At 42.0% G+C, this 19,007-nt stretch overlaps 1 protein-coding gene across 1 annotated transcript in view; it reads right to left on the bottom strand.

The window, feature by feature from the left end:
• The window catches only part of cdc73 (cell division cycle 73, Paf1/RNA polymerase II complex component, homolog (S. cerevisiae)), a 328,288-nt gene that overhangs the window by 78,697 nt on the left and 230,584 nt on the right, over positions 1-19,007 (bottom strand). Inside the window, exons 12-13 of the mRNA XM_069937837.1 lie at positions 8,980-9,015; positions 8,598-8,685 (exon numbers count right to left, since the gene is read on the bottom strand). Of these exons, the coding sequence (XP_069793938.1) occupies positions 8,598-8,685; positions 8,980-9,015 (124 nt within the window). The remainder of the gene's footprint in view (positions 1-8,597; positions 8,686-8,979; positions 9,016-19,007) is intronic.

Below are 19,007 nucleotides of genomic sequence, written 5' to 3'. Positions count from 1 at the left end.
TAATGTCAGTGCTTAATTAATTGTTTTAACATCTGTCCCCATCTGCCTCAAATCCTTTACATATGGTCACCTCTTAAATATCCACAAAGAAACTGTTCATATTCACTTCCACTTTATGCTTAATTATTTGTCATAACATTTTGTCTAACATTTGGTTACATATTTGTTTGTTTATTTTCCAAATCTGGGAAAAATCTGTAATAAGCCTCTTGGCTCAATATCATCTAGAAGGTAGCATTTGGTGCGCTTGCCTTCATCGGTCATGGAATTGAGTAAAGGACCAGGGTTTTTATTTTACAACTGTATAAGATGATGGTGAGACTCCACTTGGAGTATTGAGCTCAGTTCATGTCACCCAGTCATTAAGCAGAAAAGGGGGCAGAAAATATCCCAAGAATCTTACTGCGACTGAAGGGCTTCAATCATAAGGAGAGGCTAGATAAGCGATGACTTTTCTCCTTGTAGTACTGGAGCCACAGGGGTACCTTGTAAAGGTTTATAAAATCATGAGGGGTATAGGTAAGGTGAACAGTTATCATCTTTTCCAACTGTAGGGGTATCTAAAACTGGAGGACTTAGATTTAAAATGGGAAGGAGTGATTTAAAATTGCGGACAATTATAACTTTCAAAAGACATTGAACAGGTATGTGGATAGAAACAGTTTAGAGGGATATCGGCTGAACACAGGCAAATGGGACTAGCAATGCCCACATGGGCAAGTTGGGCCAAATGATCTGGTTTCATACTGTAAAACTCAATGCCTCTATCAGTGAAATTATGCATGAGAACAAGGAAGCTAATACGCTAGAAAAAAAAATTCAGTGGTATATTCCACCAATACCTGGAAAGGGCAGGTTGTCATTAGAAATGTTTGCTTAGGCTAACTTTGTATCTTCTAAATTGTAGAAGACTGAATGGCACAAAGTGCTGAAGGATTTTGACATAATGGATGTGGAAAGGCTGGTTTCTAGAATCTAGAACAAGGTCTGGTTATTTAAAAAAAAAAGGTGAGCCCATTTAAAACAGATATGAGGCAAAAAAAATTCTCATGGAGGGCCATGAATCTTTGCAACTCTCTTCCTTAAAATGTATAAACAAAGGTCGAAATGCTACTGCAGACAGACCGGAATGCAGAGTTGAGATTGTAATCAGATCAGGCATGATCTTATTGAAGGTCACAGCAGGATGAAGCATTGGAAGGCTACATTTGTTCTTAATTCATTTGGTAATACATACTAAACACAAAATAATTCTAGTTTCCATATTTTGATCCAGTAATGCCAGGAATTAAATTTAATTTCTTACTAAGTCTTGATTTATCTACAATCAAAATGTTCCAACTCAAATGAATTGCTTCCTTTGAATCATTATTGTTAATAACTACATATAACAGTTAGCTGCACCCCATTTAGAATTTCAAATTCTAGTCTTTAAACTTGAACAATATACTATGTTTAGTATGACATAAAAGGAATGAATATGCTCAAATTTATAAAAAGTTGTGGTTGAGCTCAGCAAAAGAAGCACTATTGATTTTCTAACTTTCCTGTAAATAGCTGTACAAATGATACCAATCCATGCACAGGAATATGAATCACAATTCTCCATTCACAAAACAAAAATATCTACAAGCAATCTCATCAAATTAGCATTGACCTTTATTTGTAAAAGTTCCATTGATTATAGTACTACAGAGACAAAAAATGAACCATATAATTTTCCAACAGTGTGGTGTTCAGTTTGTCTTTTAAAATTATGGAATGTGTATGGCATAATTCTATATTCAAAATCTATTCCAATACAATATATCCTAGTGTCCTCCAACTGTTCACCACTGACACGTCACACAAAGAAGATGGATTAGATGTTAGCATTGGTGATCTAATTTCCCATGTCTTCGCTACTTATTGTGAGAAATCATAGTCTCTCATTTACTAGTTATCCTGCTCTACTCATTATATGCCCATGATTGTATGGCCAGGCACAACTCCAATGCCATCTACAAGTTTGTCGATTACACCACGGTTGTCAGCAGACTCACAAACGGCAGTGAGAAAGTGTACAGGAGGGAGACAGATCAGCTCATTGAATGGTGTAATGACAACAAGCTTGCCCTCAACATCAGGAAAACCAAGGAGGTGATTGTGGACTTCAAGAGGACGTCAGGGGAACATGACCCAATCTTCATCAAAGGCTCAGTAGTGGAGAAGGTCAAGAACTTCAAATTCCTGGGCGTCCACATCTCCAAGGACCTGTCCAGGAGCCTCCATGTTGATGCAATCACAAAGAAGGCTGGCCAGTGGCAATATTTTGTAAGGTGTCTGAGGTGGTTTGGTATGCCATCGAAAACTCTCATAAACTTCTACAGGTTGCATCGCTGCCTGGTATGGAGGTACAAACTCTCAGGACAAGAATAAACTCCAGAGGGTTGTTAACTTGGCCTGTGACATCATAGGCACCAGACTTCACTCCATCAAGCACATCTACATGAGGTGGTGTCTTAAAAAAGCAGCCGGTATCCTCAAAGACTCCCACCACCCAGGCCATGCCCTCTTCACTCTGCTATCACCGGGGAAAAGGTACAGGAACCTAAAGGCAATCACTCAGCTGCATAAGGACAGCTTCTTTCCTGCTGCCATCAGATTCCCGAATAATCAATGAAGCAAGGTCACAGCCTTACTTTTCGTGCAGTATTATTGTTATTATAATTTATTTTATTTTTATGGTAATGTCATCGGATGATTATAAATCAGAATTTATTGTTATGAAATTCTGTGTTTTATGGAATCATAGTGCAAAAATTTATATCACAGCCATCTTACATTACTATATAAAAAAATAAAATAAGTAAAGTAACAGTGTCTTTGTTTTACATTTATTTGCATTTTATCTGAAGATAATTCCAGTGAATGGGAATCTGCTACACTCCATGTCAGAAGGTTAAAATATTGTTTTAAGTTATCAAAATTGAACTCCTAACCATATTAGACAATATATTGATTTTAAAAAATTATAAATATATTTTGCATTTTAATCTTTTAATTAAATATCTAATACTATCATGGCATTCATCTTAACTTCCCCATAAACTCTTACTTAAGTCAATTGTTTCATTTATCAATGGCATTTAAACCAATTTTCTAGATTATTTTCATTCCTAACTGCAGTATAATCCAATTGTACCATTATATTTATTGACATAATTGTTGACCTGAACTATCATATTGAAATGACATGTTATAATAACTGATTCATTAGTATTGTTAAAATTAATAAAATGCTATAGATTATAAAATGCTATAGATTATAAACAATTTTATGCCAAACAAGCATAATTTACTGATTGCCATTCATACCAAAATGTTCCTGTAGAATTCAAATCATAAGTCATACTAAGTGGTTGGTTATATGGACATTTTCATTACAGTGATCAATATTACACTCTAGTTTATATTGTCAAGAACTCATGCAGATATTTGGACATGAACTTCCATAAATATTTGGTAAATATTCCTGTAATGACTTACCAGAGGTTATCTTAGTATCAATTTTTCTCAATTATGCTGTCAATCAAAACATTCTAATTTTGAGATACATTAGCAACCAATGGTAATTGTGCGACCATTTTGAATGTTATAATGGTTTTCTAACAAAGTAATCAATCAACAGCAATTCTGGCTGTTTTTGCTTTGACAGGCCTATTGTTATGAGCCCAGAGGACCCATAAACCCAGCACCAATAGATATTCACGAAGACAAATGGTTACTTAAACAAAGGTTGCTTTTAATTATCTTTCAACATGAAAATAGAATTAAACTTTATCTTATCACCATTAACGTACTTAACCTAAATTAATCCCCTCCTAATTCTAAGCGCATGTGTATGTAATGTGTGTGTAAGTTCAGAAAAGTTCTATGGTTCACAGTCCAATCTCACTTCTCATTCCTCCAAGTTCACTGGTTGGAGGCAATTCTTATACTGTGCACAGAATTTCACATTTATAAAGTTCACCAGGCTTTGGTGCTTGAAAGGTAAATGGTTACCACTCAGTAAGGTTCTTGTCGGTTTTCAGAGAGAGATTTGTTCTTCCAAGATATCCACAACTGATGTACTTCATCAGCCACTCCAGTGTCTTGCCGAAGAAACTTCCCCCGTCAGGGTTCTCCAGATGATAACTTCTTTCTTTCAGGTCACCACAGAGTTCCTTCTTGTTTCTCTTATTCCAAATGAAACATTAGACAGCCAGTCCTTTCCTCTTTCATGAACTACAAGGGCTTTGACCAAGCTGTCTTACAAATGAGGTTTCCATAAGCTTGCCAGCTTGTCCTGTTCCAGTCCCAGCTGTTTATTTTGCCTGTACAAGTGATCTCTGTCTCTCTCCCTCTCCTTCTCTGACTCTGAAAGAAAGCCTATTTGACTCTCTCTGCTTGCAAAACGACATGACCCTTTCAGAACAGCAAGTTATCTTCCAGACAATATGCAACTCCAACAAGTTCTTTCATCTATTGTCTTTTGTAAATAACAATTCATTAGTGAAGTCTCTTGAGCACTTTTCAAAGCTCTTGCAAAAGCTTGAGGCCCCGATATGTCTAGCATTAGCAGAGCTCCAGTATTTCAAATAAGATCTGTTTTAAAGTGTTTGTATGTGACCTACTCTAACAAACCATTCCCAATTTATCTCCCAAAAACATATCTATATATATATAACTATATACTCTGTCACACGATGAACTAACATTAATAAAGGTAGGCCACAAATATTTAGTTACATTTCAATATATACAGTACTACTCTGATTATCCAAAATCAGATTCTCTGAAACCCTTAGTTACCCAAATTTTTTTTTAAACTTCAGATAAATGAGAATATCTGAAACAAATCAGAAATTCTCATTTATTTGAAAAATTTTGAAAAAAATTCAGAGCCAAACTGACCAGGGATATTGGGCTCCCGGAGGCAGCGGCTGACCTTGGTCTCCTGATGGCAGCAGCAGTGAACGTTGGGCTTCGAGCGCCAGCAGCAGTGGGCCTTGAACACCAGGCAGGAGTGGGAATCTTGGGCTCACAGCACGAGGTGGGGCCTCGATGAGGTGGTGTGCGCCTTTTCCAGCACACAGGCCTGTTCAATTTCGACCTTGCCATGATTAAGGTCCTTTTCTCAAGATTCAAGATATTGTCATAGTAATAAAACAGAGTCGTATTACTTGACATTTCCTTTTGCCTGCTGCAAGGCAGACAGATTTGCCACTGGCAGAAATTGCCTGAGCACCTCTTACAGCCAGAGAAAGAGATGCAAAATAGAGTGTTCCCTCCCCAGAGTCACTGAGTATCTGAAGATTCACCTCCAGGGCTTCTGCAGACACACAGAGTCCAATCCAAACCATTGGCAATCCAAGCTCCAGACCTGAATCTTCAACATGGTCAGGGACCTTTCAGCTCCGTTTGCACCAACTCACATTCCGGTTCCGATACCTGGTACTCCAGTTCAGGTCAGACTCAAGCAGTCTGCAGCCTGACACAAGTCTCCCGATAGCAGTCTCCAGCAGCCTGCAGCTTCCGTGAGTTTCTCACCTCGGGTCGCCAGCAGCTCGCTGTTTGCACTGGTCCCTCAGCTGCAGAGCCCCTCACTGGGCTGTTTCGGTAGCCACAGTCCCATAAGTTGTCTCTTTTGCTTCTCCTTCTCAGAAGGGGTCGGTGGGAGGTGATCTTCCTAACCAGTAGTGCCCTGTTCCAGTCCTCTGCTTCCCCGGAGTCTGCAACCAGTTGTGCCGACTGCAAATTAATAGGCGTCACCATCTATGGCACAGAACCGTGGTCGCTGGATTTCAACTGAAACCACCATCAGATCCTTTAATGGGCCATTCCAAGCCCGTGCGGAGCTGACGGTCGTCAACTGGGCGGCTGGACCCTATGGGACCCTGCAACTCCACTCCCTCACTTCCCACGGTCTGCACCAGCAGCAGCACTCCTGCTACAGTGGCTGCAGCAGTGGCACCGTCTTTGCTGTGAAAACTGATGCAAAGTATTCATTTAGGACCTCTCCAACTTCATCTGCCTCCATTATCCTTTAGCGGCCTCACCTTCATTCTCGTCATTCTTCTGTTCTTTACATACGCATTGAACACTTGGGGGCTTCTCCTTAATTTTTTCTACATGCCAAGTCTTTCCCATGCCCCCTTGGAACAAGTCATTTTTTAAGCTTCTTCCAGGCTACCATATACTTCTCATGTGCCCTTCCTGTTTCCTGGTTCCTTTATTGAATGTATGCTTCCTTCTTCCTCTGGACTAGTTACCTGACCTGTTCCGTCAGCCACAGTTCCCTTTTCCTATCATCTTTTCCTTGTGAGACAAACCTATCTTGAACCCTGCACAAGTGGTCGCTAAATTGCCTCCACTTTACTTCTGTAAGTTCACCCTTAAATATCTGTTTCCAATTTATTCTCGATAGTTCCTGCAAAATCCCTTCATAATTAGCCCTTCTCCAGTTAAACACTTTCTCAGTTTGACTGTCTTTATCCTTTTCCATAGCTATGTTGAAGCTAAGGGAGTTGTGGTCACTCTCTCTAAAATGCTTCCCCACTGAGAGGACCACCACCTGACCAGGTTTATTCCCCAGAACCAGATCCAGTAAGGCCACTCCTCTGGTGGGCCGGTCCACATTCTGTCAGGAATCCTTCTTGCACACACCTGACAAATTCAGCCCCATCTTGTAGACAGTAGGTGCCAGTCAATATTAGGGAAGTTGAAATCACCCATAACTACAACCCTGCATTTCCCAGATCATTCCAAAATCTGTCTGCTTATCTGCTCCTCTGTGTCCCGAGGACTATTTGGAGGCTCCCAGCACAGTGATAACTCCCTTTCTATTTCAGACTTCCACCCACGCCGACTCAGTGGATGGATCAGTAAGTTTGCAGATGATATGAAGGTTGGAGGTGTTGCGGATAGTTCAGACGGTTGTCGTAGGTTACGACAAGATATAGACAGGATGCAGAGTTTGGCAGAAAAGTGACAGATAGATTTCAAACCAGATGAGTGTGGCGACGAATTCTGAAGGGCCAAACTTGAAGGGAGATTACATGATTAATGGTAGGATTCTTAACAGTGTGGAAGAACAGAGGGACTTTGGGGTTCAAATCCACAGATCTCTCAAGGTTGCCACAAATTTAGAAGAGTAAATTCCTTCATGATTAGAAACAAATCATGTGCCTGAAGATAAAATTAGTTTATACAACTTTTAATGGACATTTTGTATTTGATAAATCTACACTCTTATTAGCCCTTCAGTAGTTTAAATCTTTATTTTTCAATGATCCTCTTTGTTATATTTAGTAATACCTCAAGTCAACTGTCAGAACTATATCTTGAAATAGAGTATGTCAGACAATTCCATTATTTTGTCATTGTAAATCTCATTCAGACCAATTAAATAATACAACTTCATGCTTCGATTATATTTCATACCAGACTACAAACAAAATAACTTTCCAAAATTCAATTAATATTCTGGACTTAACATTGGAGAGCTGCATACCTATTTAATACTCTTAATAGCATGCTTAGAAACATAAATAAAAATACGCTTGACTGTTCCACACTGCAAATTCTGTCAGAAAATATTTGCAATTATAGAGTACAAAATGATGAAGAACTCCACGAAATTCAGCAAACTTTCAAGTGCTCAATCACGTAGCACAGACCTGGTGACATAAAATGTCGCATAAAAATGTAGTTGGAATTATTTCCCGACATCTGGCAAATCACCTGAAACTTTTTTTTCAAATTATTTCTGTTTTTCTTTTCCTGTAAGTTCATCTTTATTTTAATTCCTCGGCTGTGCAATCAAAATAGTTAAGAAACTTACCTGCAGTTCAAAGGCATTGCATACAATGAAAAAAGGGATGAAGTTTCACAGAAATGACAGACAGAAAAACCTTCCAAGTTACTGCCCCAGTTCAAATTCTGATGATTCTTAATCCTACTGGTCTGAAATTCTCATGCCTCACCTGGGGTTCGTTTTTATAAACTCCCTTTAAATTCAGAGAACCACTTCCTTTGAAAGTGACAGGGGACTTTGTGCCTATGCTTCCTTTATCTTAAGTTTTAAGAATAAATTGGATAGATATATGGATGGGAAAAATCTGGAGGGTTATGGATTGGGTCCAGGTCAATGGGTCCAGCGGTACAATGTTTTGGCAAAGACTGGAAGGGCTGAATGGCCTGTTTTCTGGGCTGTAGTGTTCTATTGTTCTAACAGTGAAGTGATAAACACATTCCAGGTAGTCACGTTTGTTAAAAACAATATGAAATCAGAAAATTATCTTTGACATATTTATTGAATTACAAAAAGGGAGCAGTTAATGATGTTAAAGTTATGTTCTGGGCAATCCATAGATATGGGCTAAGGTTTTTCTTCTCTATTTAATTCAATTCCTTCAAAGAAAGGGAATCTATTCATCTCAAGTGTGAAGTTGTGTACAGAACCCTTATTTTTCTTTTACAGACCAAATCAATCCCTCATAACTCCTTACTGCCAAGATTTATTTCATACCAACATTAAGTAATTCCCAAATCAGACAATTTATTCTGCTACTTACTTTAGGTCCTGTAAAAGGTCCTTTGCATTCAGCATGGTAATTAAAGAAGTGGTAGCTGCAGGAATAATAATGATAGGAGTTCGAGAACCTGGAAGGAAGAAAGAGAACTTGTCATTTTTTCTATTACTCAAAGAAGTCTGGGGTAAATGAAACAGCTTCTTCAGGTCACAATCAAAACAATCATAATGCTGTCCTAATGTACACAGACTATAAATACAAAGACTTCTGTCAATTATTTTTCAACATCCGAGAGTACTGAGCTTCTTTTAATAACAATACTGTCCAATGAAATTTTTCAATAATATTCATTGGCTGCACAAGTGTATATTTTCCCTGAACATAAAACAAAGAAACAAACATAAATACTGAATCGTGCTCTTACCCTTCTTTTGATTTGGTGGTGGCCTTGCTTGTGACACTATTACAAAAAAAAATTGACAGATTGTTACTCTATGTAGATAAGTGGAGTAAAATTGAAACAACCAAAATGCATCACAAATGTACCCAATCATGGTCTCGCTTTGCCAATCCACTTTGGTGCACTACCTTACACTTACCTCAAAATATTCCAAAACTTCTGAACAACCATTTATTTTACTCGAGTTCAATTACTGATTAATTACTTCTTAATCTCAAATGATCAGATAACTCATCGGAAAAATCTACATTTCATTAATTCAGTGATGTTAGGTGCACTTGGTATGCTCATCTGAAAATAGACAAGAAATTACTAGTCTGTGCTTCCTGCCTGCCATTCAGTTTTCTATCCAAATCAGTATTTTAACTCCTATATCACATTCTCTAATTTTGCACACTAATCTCTTGTGTGGAACTTCATTAAAAACCTTTTGAAAGTCCAAATACACCACATCAATTGGTTCACCTTTATCTACTCCAATAGTCACATCCTCAAAAAATTCCACAAGATTTGTCTAGAATGATTTCCCTTCCATAAAGCCATGCTGATTTGGACTAATCCTGTTGCTCCTCTCCAATGAGCAACAAACGACAACTTCAATAATTGTCTTCAGCGTTTACTCAACTACCAAATCAGGCTAACTGGTGCATAATCCCCTGGTTTACCTCTCCCTCCTTTCTTAAAAAATGGTGGAAAATTAGTGACCCTCCAAGCCATAGCAACTGATCTGCTTTGCAGAAAGAATTGGAAAATGCTCATTAATGCATCCATCATCTCAGGAGCCACCTCCTTAAATATTTTGGGATTGAGACAATCAGGCCCTGGGAATTTAGACATTCAATGCCATCAATTTTTCTAAAATAACATAACATAACAATTACAGCACGGAAACAGGCCATTAGGCCCTTCTAGTCCGCACCGAACCAAAAATGATTGCACAACTGATAACAACTTCCATCAATTCCTCCTCTTTGTTAGTCCCTCAGACCCCTGGAGTTCCTGGAATGTTATGTGCATTTTCCCTGGTTAAGACAGTACCAAAGAATTTTTTCAATCAGTCTGCCATTTATTGGCTATCCAGTTTAAGTAACCACATACTTATTCCAAGTTCCCCCAACCTCCTTTGAAGAAGACCGCAGAGCCCACCTCACTGACAAAAGACAAAGGAGAAAAAACCCAACACCCAACCCCAACCAACCAATTTTCCCTTGCAACCGCAGCAACTGTGCCTGCCTGTCCCGCATCGAACTTGTCAGTCACCAACGAGCCTGCAGCAGACGTGGACATACCCCTCTATAAATCTTCGTCCGCGAAGCCAAGCCAAAGAAAGAAGTTATCTATTTTTCTGATTCTGACTACAAGGGACCTATATTTCCTTTTTACTAGTAAACTTTCAAGAAGTTTTTGCATTCAGTTTTTATATTCCCTGTAAGTTTACTCTTATACTCTGTTTCTCTACCTCTGCTTCTAATTTGACCTTTTACCTTCTTCTAAATTTCTCTCAGCTCTCAGATTTGTTGTTTTTCCTAGCCCATTTACCATATATGCTTTGTTTTTGTTTTTAATGGTATCCGTGATTTCCCTCATTAGGCACGGTTCAGCTGGCTTGAGTTGAGCTTGGGGGAACTTGGAATAAGTATGTGGTTACTTAAACAGCAACGAATTGAGATTTTATTTATCTAGAAAAAGGATGAATGTAATAGAAATTTATAATGATCAGAACATTTTTCTGTAGGTCTGTAACGTATAAAATCTGCAACTAAAACACTAGAATTATATTGAAGTACAAAACCTCCAGATAGTGGAATCTTGAGCAAATAAAGAATTGCTGGAAGAACTCAGCAGGTCAGACAGCCTCTTGAGTAACAATGGACAATAAACATTTCAGGTCTGGACCCTTAATAAAGACCAAGTTAGAATGAGTAAAATTACGTATTTCCTCTATTTCTCGCACTTTTACTCTTGCCCCACCTCTACCCCATGGGAGAGCAAGAAGAGAGTTCCTCTGGTTTTCATTTTCCACCCTACCAGCTTCCACATCTGACACACTATCCTTCAGCATGACGCCCCTGACCCACACATCTTTCCCTTTTCCTTTCCAGTCACACTTTTCGCTAGCATAAGTCTCTGAATCTCCCTAGTCCACTCTTCCATCCTCACCCAGCTTTCCACCATCTCAGGCATTTCCTGCTGTAAGTGCAGAAGTGCAAAACTTGTACCATACATTTTCCCCCTCCCTCACCACCAAGTCCACAAGCAGATCTCCCAAGTGAGGCAGAAGTTTACATGTACATCATCCAACTTAATCTACTGTATTCAGTATACTTGGTTTGTCCTCCATTTTGGTGGGATAAAACACAGATTGAGTGACTGTTTCACCCAATACCTATGGTCTGCTTGTAGGTCTAAACTTGAGCTTCCTGCAGCCCAACTTTTTAACTCCCCTCAACTATTCCTACAATGGTATATCTGTCCGTGGCCTCATGTAAGGGTGAGGTTAGACATAAACTCAAGAAACACACATCTTATTTCTCCTGGAGAGCCTTAAACCTAATGTCATGAACATCGATTTTTCTAAGTTTACGTTACCCCCACTCCCTCTGGTTCCACTGTTTCTATCTCTTCTTTACTCACTTTTGTACTTACATTCCCTTCTGCCTCTTTTTCCCTCCCTTCCCCTCTCTCTCAACTTCTGTCCTATCACTTAGGGCCTTTCACCCAGCTTCTTCCCCCTTCATACACATAATATCACCCCCCCCCCCATTTCATCTTGATAAACGAGTCAGATGCTGTCTGACCTGCTGAATTTCTCCTTTCTTTGTTTGCTCTAGAATTATATCCTATGCAAGACAATCTATGGAGAATACATTCAATTTGGATATATACATAATAGCATTAGCCACAGCTGAAGTGCCAGTTAAAACATTAGAATAGTAGCATGCAATGTTGTTACTCTCATACTCTGTGGGACCAAATCCCACACTGTCTGTAAGCAGTTTGACTATTCTCCCCATGTCTGCATGGCTTTTTCCTGGGGGCTCCAGTTTCCTCCCACTGTTCAAAACAAACCGGGATGTAGGTTAATTGGGTGTTACGGACTCAGGGGGCAAAATGGCCTGTTATTGTGCTGTATGTCTAAATTTATAAATTAAATGTTGTCACTCTTCCATCAGATGACAAAACTGAGAGATTGGTGAATAATTTTGAATGGAGGCCTGTCAAAATAAGGACACAAGGTAGATATGGGATAAAATGCCCCAATCTTCTATTTGTAAGGAATTCCAGATCATCCCTTCCTTTTTTTTTTACCCTGATTTGGATAATTGTCCTTCTGCCAAATGAGACACTACAAGTATAGCTTTGTTACGGATGTATAATCTTCCTAACAAGGTATTTTTCAAAATATGAATACCTTAATAGTTGAAACTGTGGTGGAAGATTACACAACATTCAGCTCATCTTAATTGTTCAAACCAAAATGCAAGAAATATCTCTGGTATCTTAGGCTGGTTCTCTAAATGCCTCTGTTTTGGCTGACAGATTGAGCCAATAACATTTCCTCACATTATTTGATTCTTTCCTGCCCTTTTAAGATGTTGCCTTCAGTAAGTGAAGATTTCCTAACATTCCGCCTCCACTACTAAGTGAAAAAGAATACTATTTATCCATGTTTAATCCAGATACAAGTTGGAAAATATAAAGAAATTTATTTTTTGGATTCAACTGTTAATGACAAAACCATTACTGTTTCTCTTATTGAAAGTGTTATTACAAGTGGCAAGTTGGTCTTACAACCTTTTTTCAAAATCAGGACTGAAATCTCATGCAAGAGCAGAACAAACAATTGCTTTTTTTTGTTTCTTTTTACTTTAAATAATGGCTGTGTCCTAACTGCATGGCACATTTTTTGTTGCAAATTGAAAACTGTGACAGCAAATAAAATGACAGAATGTGATCTTGTGCATCTTTTTTTTGGAAGAATTTAGCTTTTAGATCTTACCATCAGTAAAAGAATGGAACTTTTATTATCCTTTACATCAGATTTTCCCCATCAAGTGCCACTCAAATATTATTCCATTCTTGTTTTATTGCTGTAGCAGCAAACATGAAAACAAATCTAAACTGTTGGATAGTATATCATGAGCTTTTATTGTCTCGCAAATTAGGATAAGAGTTGCATAAGAGTCAATATTGGCAAAGGCAAATGAAAGCCTTATCAATCTTGATACAGTTCCATCTTTGTGTCACCATTGACCTCTCGAACAATCTTGCTTCATGAAGTGATCAGCACGATTGGCTTCACTGAAATCCATTCTTTGGCCATTTCAGAAACCGTACCCAGCATCGTTTTCACATGCAAACATTTGCAACGATTCCTTTATATATGCAATCTCTTCCTGGTACATGGGATTTGATTGCATTACTCATAGTTGATGGTTTAAAAAAAATTGATTAAAATGTAATAATCTTCTGATGTAAGAAGAACAGTTATCCAGTAGTGGGATAGACTTTCTTGCATACTCTTCAATTACAGAAAGGTCCAGCTACAAGGAACTGGTCAAATCACTCTTGCATATTGTGCTGGTTCACTTCTGCCATACCTTTAAACTTCTGTCTGTAGTTATAGATCATTTAAATCAGCATTTTTTTTCTGCTTTGCCAATCATAATGACCGTTAGCTAATGAGAACTGGTGCATTTGTAGAACCGAAATGGGTTAGTTCTGTTTTGCTCTGTTTGTGGCCAAGAGAATGTTATCCAGTCTCAAATGACAAGATCTTTGTCAACAACTAGATTCAATGAAATCTGACTTCACCTGCATTATAGATCTGCCTGGCTGCAATCTTCTTTTTCAATGCTGCTATGATGCCTTTCGGAAGCCACCAGTAATTGACCTATCTTATTTCTCTCTTTGGATACCATGTCACTTACATCTCTTGGGTGCCATGTCACTTCTTAAACCATCTGCCATTTAGCTGAAGCATGATAATTTCAATGCAATCCCAGAGCATCAAACAATAAATTGGCTAAATGCAGATACAGGTAGACCTTCATCTTTTATCCACTGAATCATTCCAGTGTTGTTTAGACTTATTACTTATCTCATACTTTTTTTTATTGACCTTCTATTAAACTCACCACCCAAAATGACAAATAATCATCAGGAATGAGTACTGTCTTGCTTTTCAATGCACATACTTCATATTTCATGAAGTGGTGCTGAGCAAGATATTCAAGCTTCAGGAATCCACTGAGGAATCTTCAAATATTAACCAAACAGCTCCTCCAAACCAACAATACATATTGTTTTCCCGCAGCAAAGTTGTCAGCTAAATTATAACTACACTGTTACCTCAGTCCTGGGCATATGTGCCAATTCATACATGTAATAGACAGGCTGAAAGAAAGAAACAAATTGTCTTTCAATTTTAGGCCAAACTTTTATCATTAAAATGAAATTAAAGACTTGTTTTATATTTATATAAAATAAATATTAAACGGCGTCACAGTTGGTATAGCGGTTAGTGCAATGCCTTAACAGCACCAGCTGTAAGGAGTTTGTACTTTCTAACCGTCTCTGCATGGGTTTTCCCTGGGGGCTCAGGTTTAATCCCACCATTCAAAACATTCTGGGGGTTGAAGGTCAATTGTGTGTAAATTGGGTGGCATGGACTTATGGGTCGAAATAACCTCATGTCTAATTTTTTAAAAAAATCTGCATCTAACAAAATGCAGTTTCACTAGCACTGAGTGATTGCAACATCAGGTCACCTCACCTAGGTCAGGAAATGATTGGAGGAGGAGACCAAGTGTCAGGAATCGAGGTTTGTTGATGATATTAAATTGAGTGAGAAAGCAAATTGTGAGGAGGTTACAGACAGTCCACAGAGAGAAATCGATCAGTTAAGTGAATGGGCAAGGGTTTGGCAGATGGAGTACATCATTGTTAAGTGTGAGTGTGTGGCGGCTCACCACAAGGCAGGCGAACCGGCCCCGCTTGTAAGCCACACGGCGGGGCAGCTGGCCAAAATGGCGCCGTCGGGGGTTTCCTTTCCTTCCAGCTTGGGGCTCAGAAATCTATGCTTGGGGACCACGTGACGCCCGGATGACGTCAGTGCCCTCCAGTGCAGTTTTCAGCCAGGTCCGGGCTGGGAGTATAAGTGCAGCCCAGCAGCCTGCAATAAACTAGTCTGCTCACTGAGCTCAACCCGTCTGGTTGCGTGTATTATTGCAGGAGCAGTGTAGCCGCCGCTACAATTGGTGATCCCGACTGGTTCAAACGTCTTTGAACCCATCATGAGTGAGCCTGGGATCAGTGCTATAGCCATGAAACTGCCTGAATTCTGGGTTCAGAAGCCAGAGACCTGGTTCGGCCACGCGGCGACCCAGTTTCAGCTCCGCCAGATTTCATCCAACACGACCAAATTCTACCATGTGGTCGCTGCCCTGGACCAGGCCACCACCAGGCGCGTGCTACACCTTGTTCAGCACCAACCCGCCGAGGACAAGTACGAGACCATCAAGCGAGTGCTTACCGGGTCCCTCGGACTATACAGACACCAGCGTGCTGCTCAGGTGCTGCGCCTCGACGCCCTGGGGGACAGGTCCCCGATGAAACTGATGAACGAGATGTGCTCATGGGTGAGCACATCAACAGCCCACTTTTCAAGCGCATCTTCCTCGAACATATGCCCGGGGACATCCGCCCACTGCTGGTTCAGGAGAGCTTCACTGACCCAAGGAAGGTCGCCCAGAAGGGCCAAGAGCTATGGCTCACACGATTCTCGGAAGGCTCAGTGGTCCAGCTGGTCACGAGGCACGACCACGCCAAGCCCAACACTAGTGCTGCGGTAGAGCACCCAGACCCTGCAGGGGCCCCCAAGAGCATAACCAAGGCCACAGCATCCACTTCAGACCTCTGCTTCTACCACCAGTGCTGCGGAGCCAAGGATCGGAAGTGTTGTCAGCCCTGCTCATTCCAGGGTAACGACCAGGCTGGCTGCTGTTAATGGCTGCGGCGGCTGGCCAAGGACACGGCCTTCTCTATCTGCGGGACTCAGTCAGCGGCCGGCCGATCCTCGTTGACACTGGAGCCCAGATCAGCATCATACCAGCCACAGCCATCGAATCCAGGAACCGACCTCGTAGACCTCCCCTCCGTGCGGCCAACGCAACGGCAATCTGGACGTATGGAGACAAGACAGTCCACTTCCAGATCGGCCAACAGAATTTTGCATGGAGGTTCACCGTCTCGTGCCTCCTGACTCCCATCCTGGGTGCAGACTTCCTTCTCGCACACGGGCTTTTGGTGGACCTCCGAGATAGATGCCTGGTGGATGCCCGAACCTTCCAGGCCATTCGCCTCGACGCCTCCCACTCAGACCAACCGCAGATGGCCGTGAGCAGCACGTCCAGAGACGAGTTCCAGCAGATCCTGGACGAGTTCCCGACACTCCTCAAGCCACAGTTCTCCGCTGCCTTGCTGCGCCACGGGGTGTTCGACCACATCCCCATCCAGGGCCCGTCGGTTCATACCAAGGCACCCCGGCTCCCGCCTGACAAGCTCCAGGTAAAGAAGGAGGAGTTTTTGCACCTGTTGGAGCTAGGGATCATTCGACGGTCTGACATCTCGTGGGCCTTGCCGCTCCAACTGGTCCCAAAAGCCTCTGGTGGCTGGCGTCCCTGCGGAGACTATCGACGGCTCAACGAGGCAACCGTTCCGACTGTTAACCCATCCCTCACATCCAGGACTTTACAGCCAACCTGCATGGCGCAAGGGTCTTCTCCAAGGTTGACCTGGTGCGCGGATATCACCAAATCTCGGTGCACCCTGAGGACATACCCAAGACGGCCATTGTCACCCCCTTTACCCTGTTCGAATTCCTGCGCGTGCCATTCGGCCTCAAGAGCGCCGCTCAGACCTGCCAACGCTTCATGACTCTGTGGGCAGGGACTTGGATTTCGTCTTTATTTATTTGTACGACATCCTTGTCGCCAGCAAGGACTGGGCGCAACACAAGGCCCACCCACGTGCCCTTTTCTTCCGGCTGGCCGACTTCGGCCTTACCATCAACCCGTACAAGTGCCAGTTCAGCAAAGATTCCATGCAGTTCCTGGGCCATAACATCACGGCTGAAGGAGCCAAGCCCGCCGCTTTGAAGGTTATCACCATCAGGAAGTTCCCACGCCCGAATAGCCTCAAGGGGCTGTAGGAGTTCACAGGTATGGTCAACTTTTACAACTGCTTCATCCTGGGAGATGCGTGCATCATGCAGCTGCTGTTCGCCCTCATCGCAGCCAAACACAAGACGCTCGTTTGGAACCCAGAATCCTGCACCGCATTCGAGGCCACCAAGGATGCCCTCACAAAGACCACCATACTCGCCCACCGACCTGCATATGGCACTCTCTGTCGATGCCTCTGCCACAGTCGTCGGTGCCATCCTGGAGCAGCAGGTGAATGGGCATTGGAAGCCGATGGCATTCTTCAGCCGCCTGCTCCACCCCTGGAACGCAAGAATAGTTTTCTCCTAAATAGAATAATATCTAGTGTCACCGAGAAGGTTCTCCCAGAATCACAGTGTGGCTTTTGCACAAACAGAAGAACTACTGACATGGTCTTTGCCCTCAGACAGCTCCAAGAAAAGTGCAGAGAACAAAACAAAGGATTCTACATCACCTTTGTTGACCTCACCAAAGCCTTCGACACCGTGAGCAGGAAAGGGCTTTGGCAAATACTAGAGCACCTCGGATGCCCCCCATAGTTCCTCAACATGGTTATCTAACTGCACAAAAACCAACAAGGTCGGGTCAGATACAGCAATGAGCTCTCTGAACCCTTCTCCATTAACAATGGCGTGAAGCAAGGCTGCGTTCTCGCACCAACCCTCTTTTCAATCTTCTTCAGCATGATGCTGAAACAAGCCATGAAAGACCTTGAAAATGAAGATGCAGTTTACATTCGGTACCGCACGGATGGCAGTCTCTTCAATCTGAGGCACCTGCAAGCTCACACCAAGACACAAGAGCAACTTGTCCGTGAACTACTCTTTGCAGACGATGCCGCTTTAGTTGCCCATTCAGAGCCAGCTCTCCAGCGCTTGACGTCCTGTTTTGCGGAAACTGCCAAAATGTTTGGCCTGGAAGTCAGCCTGAAGAAAACTGAGGTCCTCCATCAGCCAGCTCCCCACCATGACTACCAGCCCCCCCACATCTCCATCGGGCACACAAAACTCAAAACGGTCAACCAGTATCTCGGCTGCACCAATTCATCAGATGTAAGGATCGACAACGAGATAGACAACAGACTCGCCAAGGCAAATAGCGCCTTTGGAAGACTACACACAAGAGTCTGGAAAAACAACCAACTGAAAAACCTCACAAAGATTAGCGTATACAGAGCAGTTGTCATACCCCCACTCCTGTTCGGCTCCGAATCATGGGTCCTCTACTGGCATCACCTACGGCTCCTAGAACGCTTCCACCAGCGTTGTCTCCGCTCCATCCTCAACATTCATTGGAGCGACTTCATCCCTAACATCGAAGTACTCGAGATGGCAGAGACCGACAGCATCGAATCCACGCTGCTGAAGATCCAACTGCGCTGGGTAGGTCACGTCTCCAGAATGGAAGACCATCTCCTTCCCAAGATCGTGTTATATGGCGAGCTCTCCACTGGCCACCGTGACAGAGGTGCACCAAAGAAGAGGTACAAGGACTGCCTAAAGAAATCTCTTGGTGCCTGCCACATTGACCACCGCCAGTGGGCTGATTTCGCCTCAAACCATGCATCTTGGCGCCTCACATTTCGGCGGGCAGCAACCTCCTTTGAAGAAGACCGCAGAGCCCACCTCACAAACAAAAGACAAAGGAGGAAAAACCCAACACCCAACCCCAACCAACCAATTTTCCCTTGCAACCGCTGCAACCGTGTCTGCCTGTCCTGCATCGGACTTGTCAACCACAAACGAGCCTGCAGCTGACGTGGACATT

This window comes from Narcine bancroftii, chromosome 5 (genome assembly GCF_036971445.1).
Source record: "Narcine bancroftii isolate sNarBan1 chromosome 5, sNarBan1.hap1, whole genome shotgun sequence".
In the NCBI taxonomy this organism is placed as follows: Eukaryota; Metazoa; Chordata; class Chondrichthyes; order Torpediniformes; family Narcinidae; genus Narcine; species Narcine bancroftii.
This window is presented reverse-complemented; position numbering and strand designations above follow the sequence as displayed.